The sequence below is a fragment of the Solea senegalensis genome, linkage group LG18 (assembly GCF_019176455.1).
Source record: "Solea senegalensis isolate Sse05_10M linkage group LG18, IFAPA_SoseM_1, whole genome shotgun sequence".
In the NCBI taxonomy this organism is placed as follows: Eukaryota; Metazoa; Chordata; class Actinopteri; order Pleuronectiformes; family Soleidae; genus Solea; species Solea senegalensis.
The window spans coordinates 18,745,027-18,761,880 of NC_058041.1; the positions used below are offsets into that span (position 1 = coordinate 18,745,027).

Below are 16,854 nucleotides of genomic sequence, written 5' to 3' on the forward strand. Positions count from 1 at the left end.
AGTAACAGATCAGCTTCGATCTTTAATATTTATTTAAATTTATATATGAAGATGATTTGATAAGAGAGTCAATACTATTTTATATAAAAGTTAAAATCTATGTTTATTTATTTTTTTATTGACATTTGTGTTTAATTTTCTCCAAAATGAAAAAAAAGAAAAAAGTTTTTCTTCTAAAGTTGTTTAAGGTTCTTGTGTCTTTGATAGAGAGTGTGAGTGTGTGTGTGTGTGTGTGATTCACCCTCTCATCAAACCTTGTTCGTGAATCATCGTCAAATCTCGTGTTTTTTTCGGTTCTTTTCTCGGCTGTTTTTTTGGAAACGGTTGCGCGTAAAACGTGTCGCGCGCGCGTCTCCGCGTCTCTGCCGCGCTTCAAAAGAACCCGCCGCAGCTGAGGATGAAGAAGTGAGTGTTGTTGGTGACAGAGTGAAGATGAACGTGTCCTCCGTGTCCTCCGTGTCCTCCGTGTCCTCCGAGTCGCTCCTCTTCATCTCCCTCAGCTTCTCCGTCATCTTCGTGGTCGGAACCGCGGGGAACGCGCTGGTTCTGGCGGTTCTGCTGCGGGACGGACAGATGAAGAAGAAGAGCACGAACCTGTTCATCCTGAACCTCGCGCTCTCGGACCTGAGCTTCATCCTGTGCTGCGTCCCCTTCCAGGCCACCGTCTACACTCTGGACCACTGGATGTTCGGGGCCGCGCTCTGTAAGCTCGTGCACTTCATCATCTTCCTCACCATGTTCTCCAGCGTCTTCACCCTCACTGCTGTGTCCCTGGACAGGTGAGCTGTCAATCAAACTGTCTGTCAATCAACGACAGGTGAGCTGTCAATCAAACTGTCTGTCAATCAATGACAGGTGAGCTGTCAATCAAACCGTCTGTCAATCAATGACAGGTGAGCGTCCATCAAACTGTCTGTCAATCCAGGTGAGCTGTCAATCAAACTGTCAATCAGCGACAGGTGAGCTGTCAATCAAGCTGTCTGTCAATCAGCGACAGGTGAGCTGTCAATCAAACTGTCTGTCAATCAATGACAGGTGAGCTGTCAATCAAACTGTCTGTCAATCAATGACAGGTGAGCTGTCAATCAAACTGTCTGTCAATCAATGACAGGTGAGCTGTCAATCAAACCACCTCCTAGGTTCTTGATGAATGAATGGATTAATGACATTTCAGTGGTAAAAAGCTTCATTTGTATGGAGGACCAAAAGGGACAAAATTAAATCAATAAATACACCATTAAATCATTCATAAAATAATACATTTCATTATTTAATGACACATTTATTGAATTATTAAATGGTGTATTTATTGATTTAATTTTGTCCCATTTGGTCCTCCATACATTCGTCCGCTGCTTTTCTTTGTTAAATTCATCCTTGGGCAGCCTGTGGCCAAGTGGAAAGGGAACTTGACTTGTAACCAGAGAGTTGTCGGTTCAAATCCCCACCCGGCCAAAAAAAAAAAGGGCTGGGGTAACCCTGAGCAAGGTACCCAACCCCCAACGCTCCCCGGGCGCTGCTCAGTGTGGCAGCCCACTGCTCCTAACTCTAGGATAAGTTAAAATGCAGAGGAATACTTTCCCTAAGGGGATTAATAAAAATGTAAATGATTAGCTTTTAATCCGCGTGTATAAAGACGTATACAAACATCATATATATCATATATATCAGAGCAGTTCTCCAGCGTGATTCAGTCGTGTTTTCATGAACACACCCTGACTGACATCAGTGACATCTCAGCCGTTCATTTCCTCTTTCCTGTTTCTGATGATCATTTTCCACCAGAACAAACTGTTTAAATGTGTTTAAAGTCACGTTTACAACAACATTCATGTCATCATCATCATCATTATCATCATCATCATCTTCATCGTCATCTTCATCACAGGAGCAAACTAATCATTTAAATAGTAACATTATTAGTGAAAATAACCCTTTACATGGTTAAACTCTCCCACATCAAACCCCAGAGAGAAAACCAGGGATTTTAACACACACACACACACGTATACATACACACGTACACACAAGCACGCACACGCGCACGCACGCACACATGCGCACATACCGCATGCTGCGCACCTGCGATACCACACCGCGCACGCCACCACACCTGCGCTACGCTACCGCTACCTGCGCACACACCGCATGCCGCGGACCTGACTGCCGCGCGCTTACCTGCCTTCACCGCCACCGCCACTGCGTACACCGCGGACACACACACATAATTACATACACTGCGCACACCGTGCGCACACACACACATGCATTACTGCGCGCCATACACACACACACAGGAGTTGCCTCCATCGCTAAGTTCAAATGTCTTATTTTAATATATTTGGCATTTAGACTTAACTCAGTGACACAGAGTGACCACACGAGGCAGCAGAGGAGCAGCAGCTCCTGTGTGTGTGTGTGTGTGTGTGATGTAAAAATGACTGATTTAGTGAGTGGTTCACAAACGTCACACGTGTCCCGTCGCTCTGTTCTCAGGTATTTAGCCATTTGTTACCCGCTCCGCTCCAGAGAGATGAGGACGCCGAGGAACGCCGTCACCTCCATCGGCCTGATCTGGGCCTTGTCCCTGGTCTTCTCCGGTCCGTACATCAGCTACTACGCTCAGATGGACCTGGGCGGTAACGTGGTGTGTATTCCCGCCTGGACGTCCAGACCCCGGGTCCTCGTGGACGTGTGCACCTTCGTCTTCGGCTACCTCGTCCCCGTGCTGGTGCTCGGCCTCACCTACGCCCGCACCATCCGGTACCTGTGGACGAGCGTGGACGCGGTGAAGGACGTGTCCGAGTCTCGGCGCGCCAAGCGCAAGGTCACCAAGATGATCCTGATCGTCACCGCCCTCTTCTGCGTCTGCTGGCTCCCCCATCACCTCGTCATCCTCTGCATGTGGACGGGACGCTTCCCTCTCAACCACGCCACCTACGTCCTCCGCGTCCTCTCGCACCTGGTGGCGTACGCCAACTCCTGCCTCAACCCCGTCGTCTACGCCCTCGTCTCCAAACACTTCCGCAAAGGCTTCAGGAAGGTGTTCAGCTGCCGGCCCAGGAGGAGGAGGAGGAGGCGGGAGGAGGTCAACAAGGTGCACGTGGTCAGCAGCGTGGAGACGTCCAACTGACGGACGCAGGAGGAGGAGGCGGAGCCAAGTGATCCCGTCCACAGTTTATCACGGTGCTTCTGTGGATTAAGATTTATAGAAAACACAGTTTATCCAGAAAAGAAGGAAATAAAATCCTAGTTTGAGTTCGACTCGAGTCAGAGTCTCATAATAATAATAATAATGAGATTTTACAAAAGAGTTTCCCCTAAACTTCGATATAAAGATGATAAACTATTGTTTCCTGAATCATAATCATAGAACGCTTCGACGACTATTAATCGATGAACTATTTTAATCATCTTTTTTTTATATAATTACAATATATTACATATAATATACATATAATTTTATATAATTTCTGCTTTCTTTGCTCCATAAAACAAAGAAATCCTTAAAAACTGTCGTTATTTAATCGTTATTTTAACTACAAATACAGAGGACGGAAGAATAGCGCAAAATGTTTTAAGGACCCAAAAATGATCTCCAGCGACCTATTTGTGGGTCCCCGACCCAGACTTTGAGAACCATTAGTTTAACAAACCTCATGTCTCAGTTAAAACAGAACCAGGTTCAGGATTTATGTTTGTTATGTAACCACTGAATATTTATGATAATTCATGTAAATGAATTCATGCTCGCAGCGAGAGTCTGCTGTTGTTGTGATTTAAATCATGAGTGGTCAGTGTTATAGATTATCACAGATTATTACAGATTATCACCGTTAACTCGTCACAGAGTCTAGAGTCGGTCACGGCGCACCACCGGCGGAGGAAATCGTCAAACTTATGTGTGACACTGTTGTATGATGAAGTCAATTCATGGAAAAACTGTTGAAAAGTTGAAATATGGAGATTAAAGGTTTCTGTAATCTCAACAGTAATCTCTAATACTTATTGACCTACATTGATTTGTTAAAAGACTATACTTCTTTTAAAAGAAACAACCTAAAACTAACTAAAACCTTTTTGAGTTTTCGTCGACTAAAATTAGACTAAAACTATCACATGTAGAAATGACTGAAACGTGACTAAAAGTAATAAGTTTAGTTTTAGTCCAAAAGATTACGACAGACTAAAACCAGGAGCTGAATACCAGAACATGGAAGAGAGGATGAAAATAAACCTCTTAACCACAACAGCACAGTTTCTCTTACTGCACATTTGATTGGTCTTTGTATATTTGACTACTTATTAAACTATTCCATTTAATCAACACATTTAATTAAGATTTGCTGCAAAATGCAATAGCTTACAACATTTATCTTATTTGCTCTGTTTACATAGCAATGTTGACACCTATTGGTGATTTACTGGTACTACTGCCTTAACAATGACACTCACAATGGATAAGATAAGGATCATTTAATAGAGCCTTGTAGTAACGTATAAATACGGTAATAAAAATCAAAAAATAGTCTGATAGACTGTTTAATATACAACACACGACTTATTTTGCCATAAAAAGAACCAACTCGTAACCAAAGACTATGCTATGTAAAATATGAATTGACTTTTATTAGTAACTTTGGTAAGTTTCAGATTTCAATTCATAAATAACATCGATGGAGGGGGGCCCAAAAAATACAGTCTGCCTAGTATAGTCCATTTATTTCATCCGGCTCTGGGTATAGCTAACTCGTAAGCTAATCTGGTCCATTATTGGTGCAACAACACAACATTCTTTTAAAAAAAGATGCTAGCTAACTTTGTTTTATCAAAGTTAGTGAGAATCGTATTCAAACTAGCCTTTAAACAAGCTAACGTTATTTATTACAGCGAAAATTCTGTTTTTGACTAAAAAATAGATTAGCTTTAGCTTCGGCCGACAGCGTTTGGCTCTGAGAATTCACACCAGCAACCATGTTTACATTCAAATATCACGTATATCACATTTGCTACAAACCTCGTACAACTGCCATCTTATGAAATTTGAATACGTGTAAAAATGTCACGAGCAGTTGAACGGGTGTACCTAATAAAGTGGCATCATGTGTGTGAAGTTTCTTCTTCTTCTTCTTCTTTTATCGCTGCTGTTTTTACCGTCGTCGTCTCCGTGTTTTATGTAAATGAAGACGAGCGTTTCAGCTCATTACGAGAAGCTTTCAAGTGTTTCCTCCTTCAGCGGACGCTTCACTGCTCATCGAGATGCACATAATCCCAGACTTTAATCATGTAGCAGAGAAACAAACATCGTTCTCTCACCGTGTTTTAAAAATAGATCCTGAGTCTGGATCACAGAAATCTTTTATAATATGGAGAGAAAAACAGAAGAAACAGCCGCTCGTCGTCATTCACTTTCCCTTTATTAGTTTGAAATGTGGAGCTAAAATCACAGAAATACAACACCTTTGACTTTTTTATTCCTTTGTACAAAACATGGTTGAGACTCGACAACGACGGTGACGCGGCTCAGGCCGACGAGCCGAGCTCAGGCTGACGTGTCGAACAGCCTCTCGATCATCTCCTCCACGTCCTCCGGCCGATACTTGTGATACTTCTCTGGGTTTTTAGTGAACGAGATGTTAGCACATCTGGAAGAAAACACGCGAGAGTGTGTGAGAGAGAGATGGAGTTAAAGACGTCAAAAACCTCGTAAAAATATTGCAGTGAAGTTAAAAAAATATGGAGAGAAAAACAGAAGAAACAGCCGCTCGTCCCTTTATTAGTTTGAAATGTGGAGCTAAAATCACTTAAATACAATACCTTTGATTTTTTTATTCCTTTGTGATGAGACTCGACAGCAATGAGCCAAGTACAGTAGGATGTCGTAAAAACATCGTAGTACAGTAAGATGTCGTAAAAACATCGTAGTACAATAAGACGTCGTAAAAACATGGTAGTATAGTAAGACGTCGTAAAAACATCGTAGTACAGTAGGTTGTAGTAAAAACATTGTAGTACAGTAAGACGCCGAAAATATCGTAGAGTATAGCAAGACGTCAAAAACATCGTGAGTACAGTAGGATGCCGTAAAACATCGAGTACAGCAGGTTGTCGTAAAAACATCGTAGAGGCTGTAAGACGTCCGTAGTAAAACAGAGTACAGGGATGTCGTAAAACATCGTGAGTACAGTAGGTTGCCTAAAACATCGTAGAGTACAGTAAGACGTCGTAAAAACATCGTAGTACAGTAAGATGTCGTAAAAACATCGTAGTACAGTAAGAAGTCATAAAAAACATCGCAGTACAGTAAGACGTCGTGAAATATCGCAGGCCAATAAGACGCCGAAAACATCGCAGTGCTGTGTAAGACGCCGTAAAACATTTCCGCAGGCTGTAAGACGCCATAAAACATCGCAGTACAGTAAGACGCCGTAAAACATTTCCAGTAGAGTAAGATGTCGTAGTATCGCAGTACATTAAGACGCCAGAAAACATCGCGAGTACAGTAAGACGCCGTGAAAACGGCCGCAGTACAGTAAGACGTCGTAAAAACGTTGCAGTACATTAAGACGCCGCAGTACTGTAGTACAGTAAGACGCCAAAACGCCGTGAGTACAGTAAGACGTCGTAAAAATATGGCAGTACAGTAAGACATCGTAAAAACATCGTAGTACATTAGGACGTCGTAAAAACATCGTAGTACAGTAAGACGCCGTGAAAACGTAGTGTACAGTAAGACGCCGTAAAATATCCTCCTGGCAGTACAGTAAGACGCCGCGGAAAACACTGCAGTATAGTAAGACGTCGTAAAAACATGGCAGTACATTAAGACGTCGTAAAAACGTCGCAGTACAGTAAGACGTCGTAAAAACATGGCAGTACATTAAGACGTCGTAAAAACCATTTCAGGTATTTTTGTTCTCACCTGTGCAGAAAAGCTCTGTAAGCGTCCGACACAACTTTCCTCTGAGCGTGACGGATGAAATCTCGCTGCTCTTTGTCGGGAACCGCCCATCCTTTCTGTGTCTTACACAGTTCCTCCAGGCCGTCATTAAAACCCTGAGGAGGAGCAGGAGGAGGAGGAGAAGACACAGGTTCACATTCACACTCTGCTGCTATGACGACAGAGACAGAGGAGATATTTAAATCTTCTTCTTCTCACCTTGAATTTGTCTTTTATCACCTGTCGTTCTTTGTCTTTGAGCTGAAACCAGACGAGAGTTGATTTTTTTTACAGTTTCTACAAAAGGATTCAGAGAAGATTTAAACCATAAAGAAACATTTTGTGAATAATCGCTGTAGTCGTTGTGGTCTGTCCTGAGTTTGACCTGCAGGAGGCTCCGCCCCCCCTCTGTGTCTCCTCTGACATCTGACCTCACAGACTCATAACATTTTCTTCATCTGCTTCAAACCTCGTGCAGGTGCTGAAGTTGACATGTTTGTAGGAAAAGTTCTGACCTTGGTGCCGGGCTGGAAGACGGGAATGTTCCGGTCTGTGAGGAGCTCGGTGACTTTCAGCCAACTGTGTCAAAAACATCAAACACACAATCACACACAAGTCAACGCTCGCACCTGTGTGTGTGTGTGTGTGTGTGTGTGTTAACCTGCGCTGGTACATCTGGATCTGCTGCTCGATCAACTCTCTGTACGAACTCTCAGCTTTCTTCTGCGTCACAGTCACCAGCTGGATCAGCTCCGACCTGGAGCACGGCGAAAAAACGACACGCAGAAAAACGTCAAAATATAGTTCGACTTTAAGAAAAGAAAAATTGTATATTAACAGTTCTTTTTTAACAACCTATATCAAAAGCGTAAATAAAAAAACAAAACAGCAAAAAATCATACTACAGTAAAAATAAAACTACAGTAAGACGTCAAAAAAATGTATATAAAAGTGTCAACCCTTTAAAAAATTGCATTGTGTCACCAAAATCAAAAACTTCAAACAGCACGAGTCAAAAATGTCGTAAAAACTTGCTAAAAACAGAAACATGTCAAAATATAGTTAGACGTCCAAAATAAAAAAATCAAACATTAAAAACTTTGAAAAATGAGAAAAAAACGACATGAGAAAAAAAAAGACAAAAACGACAACATTTTTAAAAAATTGCAAAACCACGTAAAGACATCCAGAAAATAAAAACATTGGATATTAAGACATCAAAAACATATAAAATGGATATTAAGATGAACACATGTATGTAGAGAGTGAAATGAAGTGGTGAAAGAACTCACTTTTCCAGAGACTTGAGGATGTAGTTGTAGTTGTTGTGGAGGAAAATGGCGCTGAGCGCAGAGTCTTCGTAAACTTTAGATTTACTCAGTAAGTTGAGCTGAAGGTTTCCCAGAACTTTACCTGACGCAGCAGAAAACATCGCAATAAACAAAACCATGCACAAAACAAACGTGAAAGCGCGATGTTTTTCCCGTCACATACTCACATATGTACGTGCTGAGGAGTCGTTTGTTGAAGTCGGACGTGTAACTCGTGGCCGAACTGGTCTCTGGAAAACAAACAACATCGTTACGAACTCTGTCGCGATACGATTTAAATACTTGAATTTGTTTTAGATTAAGAGTGAGGCGACGTTTTTTTGTTAGCGGTAAACACAGAGTGGAGATTCATGGAAACAGACATGAGACAGACTGGGCAGTGGGCGGGGCCTGAGGGCGCTCAGTCTTGGTCTTACCTCGAGGGTCTAAGGGAATATTGTAAGTGTCGCCCAGAACTAACAAGAGCCGAGGCACAAGAGAAACAGACAGAGAGAGAAAGTGCAAAAAGATTGGTTAGTGCAGAGAAAAAAGCAAAACAGTCATCAGCCAAGCAGAGAAGTCAGGGGGCGGGGCCTAGGTGACCAAGGAAGGAAAAGTCGCAGAAGCAACAGGAAGTAGGAGGACCACGGTGCCTTCAGATGACGTCTATTTCTGGCATGTTTCGCAGAACACATTTTCAAAATGTGTTAAATTTGTCTTCGAAAATGTTTCATCGTTGGGTTAAGGTTAAAAAAGTCCTTTATCGTAAACACTCATTCGGGAAGGCACCGTGATGCAAACGCCCCCCTGAAAACACGCCCCACCCCCAAATAGACAAAGAGGGGAATTAATGAAGGAAGAACCAGGAAACTGGACTAGAGTGGATCGAGGATCTGGATCATGGTTTGTTGTTAATGTTGTTGCGAGGATTTGTTCGTGAAAGAGCGACTTCAATCCGATACCCGATAATGATCTGATCACAGCCTACAGAGGGCGTGGCCTTCATAGAGGCTGAAACGGAAATATTCCTATTTCCTGGAAACAGGAAATGGAAAGAAACATGAATCTACTGTCTGTAGAAGAAATTAGCGTGGAAAACTAACGCAATCGTAGCTCGTAAAACCATAATATTTGTAATTTTGAATTTAACTGAATTGAGTTTTTCCACAGCTGCGTTTCCACAACAAAGTACCAGGAACTTTAAGCACCAAGAATCTTTTTGTAGGACTGAAAGGTTCCCGAGGACCAGTTTTCTAACATGGAACTTCCATTTTGTTCCTTGTTTTTGCAGAAATGCGATAATTCCTGGGAACGTTCCACGTTCCTGGTACTTTTTTGCGCAGTGGACGCAGATACAGAATATTTTCCATCCTCCTTTGAGCTCCGTGTTTGGTCTCCACCACCTCCTGAGAGGCACCGCGCGTCTCTTTAGTGAGGAAATCAGTCAGTCAGTCATCATATTTGACGATTTTTTTTTTAAACCTGGAAACAACTCACGGTTGCTTCTATCAATAACTACAGTCTCAAACGGCGAGAGGGACGGACATTTAACGTCCCCCAGGTTCGTGCTCAGACGAGATGCTAACGGCTAACAGCATCCGTACCTTGCGACGCCAACATGGCTCCCGCCGTCTCGTGGAAGTCCAGCAGCTGCTGCAGGAACAGGATGGCCTGTGAGGACAGAGGTCAGGGGTTTTAGCACCAAACTGTGGATTATTCATTAAACAGACGAGACGTTTCCATGGAGACCACCGACAGCCCGGGAGACGCAGAACAAACAGGAAGCTGTGAGTGAACTGTGAGCTCAAACACTTCATAAATGATCACTTACTTATCAAAGTTATTTGATGAATAACTTTGATAATAAAAAAGTAATAAAAACAACACATAAGGTAATTACATTAAGTTAAATCAATTACGTCAAAGTATTCTGTAATAATAAAGCATGAAAAATGTCTGAAATGTGGAAAACGTCACAAAAATGACGTGGAAGGCGTCAAAAAAGTCACAAAACTTCGTAGTTTAAAAGGAAATCGTCAGAAAATGTAGTAAGAAGTCAAAAACAAAAAAACTTACGCCAAACATAGCATAACAAAATAGTATGTATTAAAAACAACTTAAAAAATCATAAAAAGAAGTCAACAAATGCAAGACATAGAAAACAATACGATATCATAAGTCGTCAACTTCATCGTGAAAATGTCACGATATAGGAAGACGCCAAAAACGTGATAAACAGCCGTTTTTCAACTGAAGCATCTGACATCTAGCTAGCATCAGGAAGTACGTAAAAAAACAACAACATGAAAATGGCAACGAATGAATGAATGAACCGTGTCCATATTCAGCCAAAAATATTCTTCTCATTAAATGAAGTTATTACGACAATTTGATTTTCAAAAATCGCAACTCTGTCTATCTATGGTTAGCGTGTGTTGGCTTACGTTGCTGGTCATCTCGTGGACCGTTCCGTCTTTGGGCATGTTGTACTCTTTATCGGGATCGTTCTGTGATTGGACAAGAAAAGATTCCGTCAAAAAAGTCTTAACGATTATCGATTGACTTATCGATTGATCGAGTCTTACTTTGATGCTGTCTGCGAACTCTTCCAGAGCTTTAGCTCCGATCGTCTCCATGGACGTGATGAGTGTGGGCAGCTTGTTCTTGGTGCTCGCTGCCGTTCCCTGCTCACATAAAAAACAAAATCTCGTTTATCGGAAGCACACGTTCTGCCCGTTGCAGCGTTTTATTTCCAACGAGTTGCGAACCTGAAGTGTCGCGTCGAACTCTGACTTGTTCATCTTCAGGTGTCTCAGGATGGGGAAGATGGTGAGGACGGCCGAGTAGTCGTGACGCATGATGGCTCGGCGGGCGGCCGACACGATGTTGTCCCCCTCCAGCATGAGGTTGTCCAGCGCCTCCTGTGGACAGAGGATGTAATGGCAGAAAACCGCTTCGTTTTGAAATGACCAGACGTCAAACGTCCGATAAAAGCCGCAGTTTCTTACCTGAATGAGGGAATCGAACGTTTTCTTCTGGTGGTGTTCGGGGATGATCTCCGTCAGCAGCGCGTATTCGCTCTGTGCTAGCTTCACGAAGGCGCTGATGCAGTGGATGTACGAGTCGATCTCGATGTCCAGGACGTCGTCTTTCCCTGAGAGGACACGGGGGTGAGACGGTGAAGACGCCGCCGCAGAGTCTTTGTTGCGAGTTAGCGTGAAAATCATTTTACGGGATGTTATTTTTTAAAAGATCGGCCCGGTGTGACGTCTCTTTCCCCCGCGTGTTCCCGTCACTCACCTGCGGCGGCCCCGTGCTTGTCGGTCAGGGCGTCAGAGAGATGTTTGACCCGCAGGTCATGATCGTAACCTGGTGAGTGGGCGGGGCAACAGGGAGACACGGTCTAGTCAAACCACCTGAGGAGGAGGAGGGGGCAGGGCCTGACTAGACCAGAGGGACAAACCTGAACCTGGTGCAGCTGTACCGACCACCACCAAGCACCGGAGGGGAGGAGTCAAAGAAGCACGACACGCCCACTGACACCAGGTGTGTGTGTGTGTGTGTGTTACAGGACACAACAGCTCTTAATTCACCGCAGCCATTTCCACGCAAAACCCACCCCCTCCTCATGATGCCTACATTTCCCAGAGTGCCCCACTAACAGTAACAGGATATTCATAAGCTTTTCAAAGTAAGAGTCGCAGGAAAAATTCATTTTACAGCAAACGTAATGTGTTTTTGCAGAAAGTGCAGAAATTCTATTTAAAATATAAAATATGTATATTTATATCTTTTAACAGTATTTAACAAACCAGTGACTAACCAATCAATCTACATTCAAACTATATATAGAATATATATAGTGATGTTGTCTATGTACAGTGCCTTGAGATAATATATGTTATGATTTGGCGCTATACAAATAAAATTGAATTGAATTGAATATAGTGTTATTTTAAAGTGATGATGTACATTTGACGTTTTATGAACAGAACTAAGCAAAACTATCATTGTAAAAATTTGATTTAAACAAAAATTGCATCGTCGACAAGTTTTTACGTTGAACGAGTGTTCATGTTCACCTGTACTGTGAAGATAAAACAAAACATACGCTGTCCTACTTCCTTTTAACCTGCCTTTCAAAATAAGAGCCACTTTAGCTTTTTTTTTTGGAAATACCAAACCTCGCTTTTTTTATTTTGACATTTATCACATGATGAGAGGATAAACCAGAACAACGGAGCAGATTCAGAAACTAAAGGTTCAATTGAGCTGCGGTGTGTAAACGCTGTGTGTGTGTGTGTATGTGTGTGTGTGTGTGTGAGAGAAGAGGGGTGAAAAAAAGACACCGAAAAAAAGAGCGAGGTGCGTTACCTTCCGAAGGAGTGAGGTTAGAGCCCCCTTTTTTCCCATCCAGCCCATGCTGTGAGTACTGTTTCAGAAGGTTCTGAGCCTTGCGAATGGTCCCTGGTCCCAGAGCAGAGACCGAGTCCAGAAGAGGAGGAAGAGGGGGAAGAGGAGGAAGAGGAGGAGGTGTGTGGGCGAGGGGGGGTGGGGCAGTGAAGAGTCCAGACAGCCAGGAAACACAAGAAGAAGAAAAGAAGAAGAAAGAGCTGGGAAGTGAGTGATGAAACATCAGATACCACATCCCTCCACCACTGAGGAGGACAGGGGGGGCGGAGCCTAACACCACAGACAGCAGCACAGCTACACATGTATGTAAACACATCGTAACTATGGTAACCAGGTCAGAGCAGATTAAACAGGTTAGAAAAACAGCCATTACAGTTCATACAGTTAAACACAACATTCATGTTCCTGGGTTTGACACACGGGTTAGTGGGTCAGTGAACACAACACAACACGACAAAATACACACAATAAAAAAGCTTCTTTTTTTTTGATTTACAAAGCACAAACATAACACGTCGCTTTGTTTTGCTACAGTTAGCATGTTAGCAAACGCGCTCTGACGATGTTAGCAAGCTAACACTGGAGTTTATGTCCAGTATAAAGCGTGGATTTGTCTGACCTGATGGACCCGCGACAGGTCGGGGCCGCTAACTTCAGAAGCTAACACAAACTTTCCAGGCACTTTTTCACGACACAGTCCTGGCACGCCTCGCCTCGGCACAGTTTGGTAAAACAAAAATTTGTCTGCAAATGTTTTTAGCAGCGATTTAGCCACTTCACAAAAATCTAAGTCATTTACAGTCTACGATATCTACGTCACAAGTTCACGTCTTTATCTCACTGTGAGACAGACTTTTTCAACAGGAAACAGAAGTTTGTAACACACACACACACGCACAGGAGTTGTTGATCCACTGCTGCCTCCATCATGCAGTTCAAATGTCTCATTTGAGTGAATTCGGGATTTGAAATACTTCATTTGGACTGAACTCAGTGACACAAAGGAGAAGCAGTAGACCAGCAGCTCCTGTGTCGCCGCCAGCTAAAATCACTGATTTTCTCTATGGGGTTTGGTGTGGGAGAGTGAGTGGTTTACAAACTTAAGTTTCCTTTTGGAAAGTCTGTCTAACACTGAGATAAAGACGTGAACAACAAATATTGTCTAGCATCTGCACTGCGCTGCTGGTGGCGCCTCCCTGTGGTGAACGTGAGCAGCAAACACGAGGCAGAAACACTGAGACACGGACGCACAGAAGCGGTGTGTGTTTACCTGGGATGTAGACTGTCATCACGACACAGGGATTATGAGAGAGGGAAAGATGAAGGATTAGTCAGACGGTGTGAAGTGACAGTGAACACATCGTGAAGATACTTGAAGCTGAATGACGCGGCTGGACGGAGATGACTCATCAAATATATTTATGCAGAGTGAAAACAGCGCTCGATCGCACTCGGAGCGGATTCTGCTCGCTGACCTGGTCTCTTAGGAGCCTTCTTGGTGGGCGTGTCCTTGCGTTTGGTTTGGACGGCAGGCGAGTAGAGGATCCCAGAGGAGGCGCTGTTCTTGCGGAAGTGATCCTTCAGGCCTTTGATGGACCGGTCCAGCTGGTTGGACCTGATCTGGAAGTAGACGTTCATGAAATCTGCAGAAAAAAGGAGGAGAAGAAGAAGAGTGTTATTGCTGGAGGAGGTGCCACAAAGGTCACATGACCGAGTTAAAGCACAGTCCGCACCCTGGTTGCGTCCATACTCCACCAGCCAGCCGGCGATGCAGATGATGTCCTGGAGCACGGCCTCAGGCAGGTGTTCCAGCACCACCTCCTCCTGCACCTCCAGCTCCTCGTCCACACTGATGGTGTCCAGGATAAGGATGGGCGGGACCGGCTTACTGTAGCGCGTCAGCAGGCTACGGAACTCCGCCTCCAGCAGCTCCTTCCCTTTCTCAAAACGCGCTTTCTGCAGGAGATAAAAACAACGTCATCGCTGCTCAACGTTTGTGTCACTCACTCTCTCACACCAAACCTCACAGAGAAAATCAGTGACTCCAGCTCACAGGGACACAGGAGCTGCTGGTCTACTGCTGCCCCGTGTGGTCGCTTTGTGTCACTGAGGTCAATCTGAACAAAGGATTTCAAACACTGAAGTGACAAAATAAGACATTTGAACTTAGTGATGGAGGCAACAACTTCTGCTTGTTGTGATATTAAAATCACCGATTTTCTCTATGGACTTTGGTGTGGGCGAGTGAGTGGACAGCACTTCAACCAATGTGTTTATGTGCACAAAGGTCAGAGGTCAGTACTGTACCACTGTGTTGAGTTCAGGACTGTCAGGATTGTTGTCCTGAAAATATTCCACCGCTTTCTGGATCTTTGCGATGCAGGCAAGATACTCGTCTAGTCTGCCCGTCGGCCTGAAACACGAGATGAACCACCAACGACCAGTGAGAACAACGTCACTTGACTGAGCTGCACTGGTCACGTGACCACAGACAACACACACACACACACACACACAGCCTCACCCCTCTCTGATGATCCGGTCCGTGTCCTTGGCCACGTGGTAGTAACTGATGACATGGTCCATGCAGGACAGCGTCTTGTCCACATTCTCCTGCAGACGCTGCAGGTTCTCCGTCTGTTTGTGGACGGGGATGATGGAGTTCTCCAGCTGCATGAGGCGGCTCTCGAACGATGACAGAATGGAGACCTTTGACAATGTGGAAGGATTAAAAAACAAAAAGTAGACGTTTAGAAACCCTTTTATGACGATATCGTCTTTTTGAAATTAGCTGATTTTTGAGCCCAAGTATATTCTTTTTTGACAATGCATTTTTTGGACAATACTGTGTATAATTATATCTACAGTTGTTATATTTTATCAGATGGAAGAAAAACAGACAAGCGGTTAAATAAAAGGGCCCAACATCCATATCGTTCGATGTATTTTCCAACTGGCGAGTTGTACCTAATAAAGTGGCTGTTGGGTGCATATTTGTCTTGTTTTTCAACATTAAAACATAAAACCCATTTAATCTGAACCGAGTTGGTTTTAGAGACAAGACTCTGATTTTATTTTGAAAATACCATGCCCTTGGTCAGCTGATCGCTCTTTTCTAGGTTTTCTTTGATGAATGACAGCGTCTCCTGTTCCTGTAACAACACGCAGCAAAATCAACAACTTTTAGTCACAAGTAAACCAATATACAGACCATAATATGCACGTTAAGCCATTAAAAGCACAGTCAGTGTAGTTAGGTCGTCTTCCTGTGTGACTCTGACCTGCTTCAGTTTCCCCTCTATCTCCCGCTTCCTGGCGGACGCGTCCTCGGTGGGAATCATCCTGGACGCGAGTCCCATCACAGGAAGTCACCGGAGATATTTCACTCACAAAAAAATTACCGAGTAATTTACCGGGTTTCAAATGATAAAAACAACAGCACCGACGCCCACAAGCTAATGTTGTGAACAGCTACCAGGAAGTTAAGGCAGGAAGCGGCTGTAATACATGTATATCCGGTTATGATTTCAAAATAAAACGCCCCGCCGTTAAAGATAGCGCTTTAAACTTACTTGGAAAAGTAAATTTCGATTAACTAACCGTCTGGTTTGTAGTTCGACGTATCTGTGAATACGAACGTGACCCTAATATTAGTTAGTTGGTGTTGATTGTTGTTTTTTCTTGTACGCCAAACTTGTACGCGTCTTGTTTTGAAGGCAGATACGGTAGATTTCTGGTATACATGTAAACTTGACCGAGTCAAAATGGCATCGCCTTGTTTGCGTATCCGTTTTGTTTGTCGTGGCAAAGACGATTAATTCCGTCTTAAAACCAACACAATTTTTTGCTTGGGTTTTAATATTTAAGATGACACCAGTAAAAATAAAAAAATATGACCAGAGGTTTGTAAAAAACATTCTAAGAAGATAAAATGTTGTACCTTCGTGTATTGACGCAAACAAACCAGTGGGGGTCACTGCAGTCAACTGAGGGAAAGTGATGAGTCAACATGGCGTGGGTAAACGTGACAGAATTGAGTTATAATTTGATTTCATAGTTTAATTGTAATGCATTAATGTGTTAATATTTACAATATACATAAAATTAAGGTATCTGGAATTTTTATTTATATTTCTACTCCGTATTCAAAAGAAACTTTCCTACTTTCCTACTCCACTACATTTATTTATT

General features: G+C 43.2%; 2 protein-coding genes across 14 annotated transcripts; one reads left to right on the top strand and one right to left on the bottom strand.

Annotated features, from left to right (window-relative positions):
- The first annotated feature begins 140 nt into the window (after nt 1-140).
- On the top strand, nt 141-3,393 carry LOC122759416 (galanin receptor 2a). The gene is made up of 2 exons (XM_044014299.1): nt 141-779; nt 2,497-3,393. The coding sequence occupies exons 1-2, from the start codon at nt 433-435 to the stop codon at nt 3,131-3,133; spliced, it is 984 nt and encodes a 327-aa protein (XP_043870234.1). The 5' UTR covers nt 141-432; the 3' UTR covers nt 3,134-3,393.
- Nucleotides 3,394-5,398: 2,005 nt separating this feature from the next.
- exoc7 (exocyst complex component 7) lies at nt 5,399-16,165 on the bottom strand. Of its 13 annotated transcripts, XM_044014267.1 has the most exons (22): nt 15,945-16,165; nt 15,750-15,815; nt 15,188-15,372; nt 14,971-15,076; nt 14,397-14,619; nt 14,139-14,306; nt 13,934-13,945; nt 12,625-12,717; nt 11,551-11,619; nt 11,259-11,404; nt 11,019-11,171; nt 10,836-10,934; nt 10,695-10,757; nt 9,855-9,921; nt 8,688-8,726; nt 8,439-8,501; nt 8,233-8,353; nt 7,602-7,697; nt 7,456-7,519; nt 7,160-7,201; nt 6,923-7,056; nt 5,399-5,645 (listed from the first exon to the last, which is right to left on the bottom strand). In XM_044014267.1, exons 1-22 carry the CDS (start codon nt 16,020-16,022, stop codon nt 5,543-5,545), a joined length of 2,190 nt encoding a protein of 729 aa, XP_043870202.1. In that variant the 5' UTR covers nt 16,023-16,165; the 3' UTR covers nt 5,399-5,542. The 13 variants fall into 13 exon arrangements, with proteins under 13 accessions (XP_043870202.1, XP_043870203.1, XP_043870209.1 ...); XM_044014268.1 differs by lacking the exon at nt 13,934-13,945; XM_044014274.1 differs by lacking the exon at nt 12,625-12,717.
- Between the last annotated feature and the right edge of the window lie 689 nt (nt 16,166-16,854).